Here is a 4,337-nt window from a genome sequence, read left to right on the forward strand (position 1 = left end):
AGAATTCGGCTGAAAAAATCAAATTTCAGCTGTAAAATAGCAAGCAAGTATTCAATCAATTGAAAAATGCTAAATCTTCATTGTTATTCAGAATTTCTTTTTAAAATATAAGATTTTAGAAAGTTGGAATTCTAGAAGAAAAAAAAAGAAATTCTAAAAAATATCATAACAGTGAAGATTTAGCAGTTTTCCATTTATTAAATATTTGCTTGCTATTTTTTCAGCTGAAATTTGATTTTTTTCAGCCGAATTCTTCGAAAATTCAATTTCTGACATTAAAATATACTTTTTTCAAAATCGAAGAACTTGGAATTCTGATTTTCTGGCGTTATCAGAGCTGCGAAATGTTTGGCTGCGAAATGTATGGCTGCGAAATGTATGGCTACGAAATGTCGCGGCTGCGAAATGTCCGGTTGCGAAATGTCCGAGAGCCGAAAAATCAGGGTCCGGTTCGACATTTGAATTTTTTTTCGAAATTTCGGCAATTTTTTCAAAAAAGTGTTACCGGCACTTCGTTCTTGACAAACTTTTATTTCACAGAAGTTTTTTTAAAGTTATTTTAAAAGGTATTTTAAAAATTTCCCCGGGTTTGAAAAGAAAAAAGCCCCATTTACTATTAGTCTTACTGTTAGTTTTTGTTGCAAGTAAGAGCCGTTTGAAGGGACCTTTTTTGCAATATGAAGACCGGCGCTTTTAATATTGGTTTAACGTTAACAAGACACAACAATACAACACAATCATATCAATTCAATAATCTTTTCAACATCGGAATTGCTTTGAATTTGTGGAATCTCTTTTCGCACCCTCTTGAAAGATCTTACGACTACTAATAAAGATAAAACTTCTTCTACATAAAGATAGAATCGCGGGCCACCTGGACTTGTATTCTTCTGGGAAAAAGCAATTATATTGATTTTAAAATCAACCAGTCGGTTTACGCCCCCTGTCGGGGTTCAACCTCCTGGCTTCCGCTTACTGTATCTTACAATTGAATTTTCCATATTTCAAATTTCCGAATTTTCGAAGTAATCAAAATTTTTTAATATTTGGTTTTCCAAATTTTCAAAATTTCCAAACTACTGAAGACGGAATTTTTGAAGGTCTTATAATATGGAGTATGTGAATTCCCGGTTTTTTGAAATTTCAAATTTTTGGATATCTATAATTCAGGATCACTGAAGTTCCTGGTTACCTGTTCCGAATTTCGAAAATTTTCAGTTTTGAAAAACGATTGCGTCCCTCCGGGACTGCATATCCTGGCTCTCAATTACATTGTCCGTAATTATATCAAAAAATTTTTAATTTCAGTGTTTCCGAAATTCGAGATAGGAAATTCAGAATTTCGGTAATTTCGAAGTTAAGCATTTCGGAATTAGTCCGGAAATTGGAAAAGTAAGACATTCGGAAAATCAGAGATTAGTAAATTTTGAAAATCGGAAGTACGAAAGTTTTAACTTTGAAATCTAGAAAGTGTTTCAACTTTCCAAAAATCTGAGTGTATGAAATTTTTGTATTTAGTGTTTCCGATTTTCAGGAATTTAAAAAATCAGAATTTCTCATACTTACTAAATGCCGGGCCGACCTGAGACGGCTCTGTTCGATGTATGGCATTTCGATAGTTTAGAAATTGAGAAAGTTCGAACTCGGAAGTACCCCAATCTAGATTTTCAATTCTTATTTCTGTTAATCAGAAATTTGGGAACATCTGCCTCAAAAACCGGGAGTTCGAAATTCGGAAAAATATAAATTCAGAGACCTAGAAATAGAGAAATTTCAAAACGACTGGACATCTCCCGCTCATAATGCTCATAATTATGCAATGAAAATATCAAATTAGTGTGTTTTTCGAGTTTCGGTGTCTTTTGTTTCCAGGCCACGGCTCTCTGAGTTCAGAAATTCAAGCATTTGACAACATGTAAAAATTCGAAATTCAGAAGTTCAAATTTTCAAAAAGAACACAGTCTCGTCAAAAAGTTTTTGGAACTTCGGGAATTCAAAAATTTAGATTTAAGAATTAGAAATTTCTAAACTTCGAAAACTTAGAAACTTTTTTTCTGAATACCACTTTCATTAAAAAATACATTTTGGAACTGTTCTTTATTGATATTGAAACTTGTCAAAAATATACGGGTCTCCTTTAATTCAAGTCTTAAATCGACTATTAACATGAGTCTGAAATCAAAGTGCCTTTTGAAAGAACCTTTTAACATTGTAAACCCAGCGAAAACAAAACACAATAATAGAAATTCATAAATTTTCCATTCTGGAGACCCTTGAAGCAACAATCCATAGAAGTTTTAAACAATCACCGTAATGTTTCTCCATTTCTAAAAACTGCTCAAATCGGAATTCTGTTCCGCACCTTTTGAACCATCACGACTACTGTAATCGGGACAGTCTGCATTTGTGTTCTCCTGGGAAAAATCAATCAACTCTATTGATTGAAAAGTCAATAGACTCTATCCTTCCCATCTGATTACGTCTTCTACCTCGTCGTCTTCAGAACATTCGTCTTCTTCTCGTTATCCTCTTTTGTTCTGCTCCATTTTTTTTTCGAATGTCTTTTGTGTATTGATTTTATCACAAATTGTTATATTTTTTGTGTTGCTAATCCATTACTAAAATTTTTTTAATTTTGAATCTCTGAAAGTTTGATGTAGATTTTTTGATTTTTCAGAACAATTCCTTTGAAGAATGTTGTTTCCAACCTTATTCCAACTCGCCGCCAAATCAGTTGCTAAACAAATTCATAATGGTAATTACTCATAATTAATTAATCACCCTCATTCAATTGCAGAGGAAATTCCACTTGACTTCAATTTGGGTTCAACAGCCAGCAATGAAGTAGTGAGACAGCTTTTAAAATTGGATCCGAAAAACATTGAAAAATTAAAAACCCATAAAAAACAGCTATCAAGGTTGAAAGAATTGGATTTAAGTCAGTGCAAAATTGATGTAGAAGGAATTTTGAATTTGAAAGACTTCAAATTGAATTCACTGGAATTCGGTGACTTGTACCATTTGAAAGCGGAATTTCCGCACCCAACGAGTGAGAAAAGTTTCTGAAAGCTACTCGCAAATTTCTTTGTTCAGATCCTCACCAAATCGACATTGTGAGTTTATTGGAGAGAGCAGTGGATACTGATTCACGAGAAATGATGGTCCAATTTGGATTTTCTGGCGGTTATGAAGAGTTTGAAAGTGGTTGGGAGGAAAAGGTGAGCAATTCGATATTTATTTCAAAATATGTTACTCTTTTTTTTCGAAACCTCAGAACTATATTAAATTCAAAGTGTGTATTTACAAAAAGATATAGATCATATTCAAATCAGCAAACCAGAAACCTCGATGGTATTAATTTTTTGCAGATCTCCAAACTTTTTCCATCTCTTCAAAGCATTAAAATCATCTTCAGTATATTCTCAAATCTCTCAAATCTCTGTAATTCGTTTCCCAATCTTCGAACCTTGGATATTTCTTTCGTGAGTGATCTATCAACTCTGGAAGGAATCAAAAATTTGAAACACCTACAAAAACTGGTGATGCGTAATGCAGAACTCGAAGAAATTCATGGATACAAAGAGTTGGCCGAATTGAAGAATTTGAGATATTTGGATGTTTCGGGTTGTGACGAGTGAGTTTATTAGTTTTAAGAATTAGAGAGGGGGTGGGCGTCAAAAAAATGTGCTACTTTCCATGCTCTCCATATGAACATTTGGGTGGTTGCCGTCGGCCCAGTATCCAAGGGTATATCGAGCTCTGACAAGGGAGGTGTTTTCAGAACAGCTTTGAGAATTTTCTGAAATTCTGGTCACTGATACTTTCGAACATGCTGATTTCAGTCCTGTCTTTATTTTTGTCTCTCCCCCTTCCAAAAAAGTTACGACCGTTCAAAGTGATTTCAGTACTAATTTATCACTTTTCGAGCCAATTTTGAAGTGGTAGAAGGGGAAAATTGACAAAGTATTTTTATACACACTATTTTGCCTTCTGCTCAAAAGCTGACACACCCTACACCTCATGATCCGATGTACTCTCTGAACCACCTAAGAACTAGATGTACCCTTGGATCCTGAGTCGGAGTGCTCATTCTTCAAATCCCTCCGGGATTACCAGGACGAAGGCCCAAGACAAAAAAATTTACTATTTTCAGTGATCCCGAAATAAACATTAATGTGATTGGAAGCCTATTGGCGGCTGAAGTCCGAATGCAAAACTTGGAGTTTCTGGATTGTTCGATGACATTCTTCGTGGATCATGAACTGAAAGAATTCGTTGAGCATCATCCAAAATTAAAGACGGTTGTGGCTATATGTATGTTTTATTTTATTATTTAG

At 34.3% G+C, this 4,337-nt stretch overlaps 1 protein-coding gene across 1 annotated transcript; it reads left to right on the forward strand.

The window, feature by feature from the left end:
• Nucleotides 1-2,694: 2,694 nt before the first annotated feature.
• Nucleotides 2,695-4,337, forward strand: CBG11130 (the record flags this gene model as incomplete). The annotated part of the gene is made up of 5 exons (XM_002646639.2): nucleotides 2,695-2,755; nucleotides 2,798-3,049; nucleotides 3,094-3,218; nucleotides 3,369-3,634; nucleotides 4,154-4,337. The coding sequence occupies 5 exons, from the start codon at nucleotides 2,695-2,697 to the stop codon at nucleotides 4,335-4,337; spliced, it is 888 nt and encodes a 295-aa protein (XP_002646685.2).

This window comes from Caenorhabditis briggsae (genome assembly GCF_000004555.2).
Source record: "Caenorhabditis briggsae complete genome, chrII, whole genome shotgun sequence".
In the NCBI taxonomy this organism is placed as follows: domain Eukaryota; kingdom Metazoa; phylum Nematoda; class Chromadorea; order Rhabditida; family Rhabditidae; genus Caenorhabditis; species Caenorhabditis briggsae.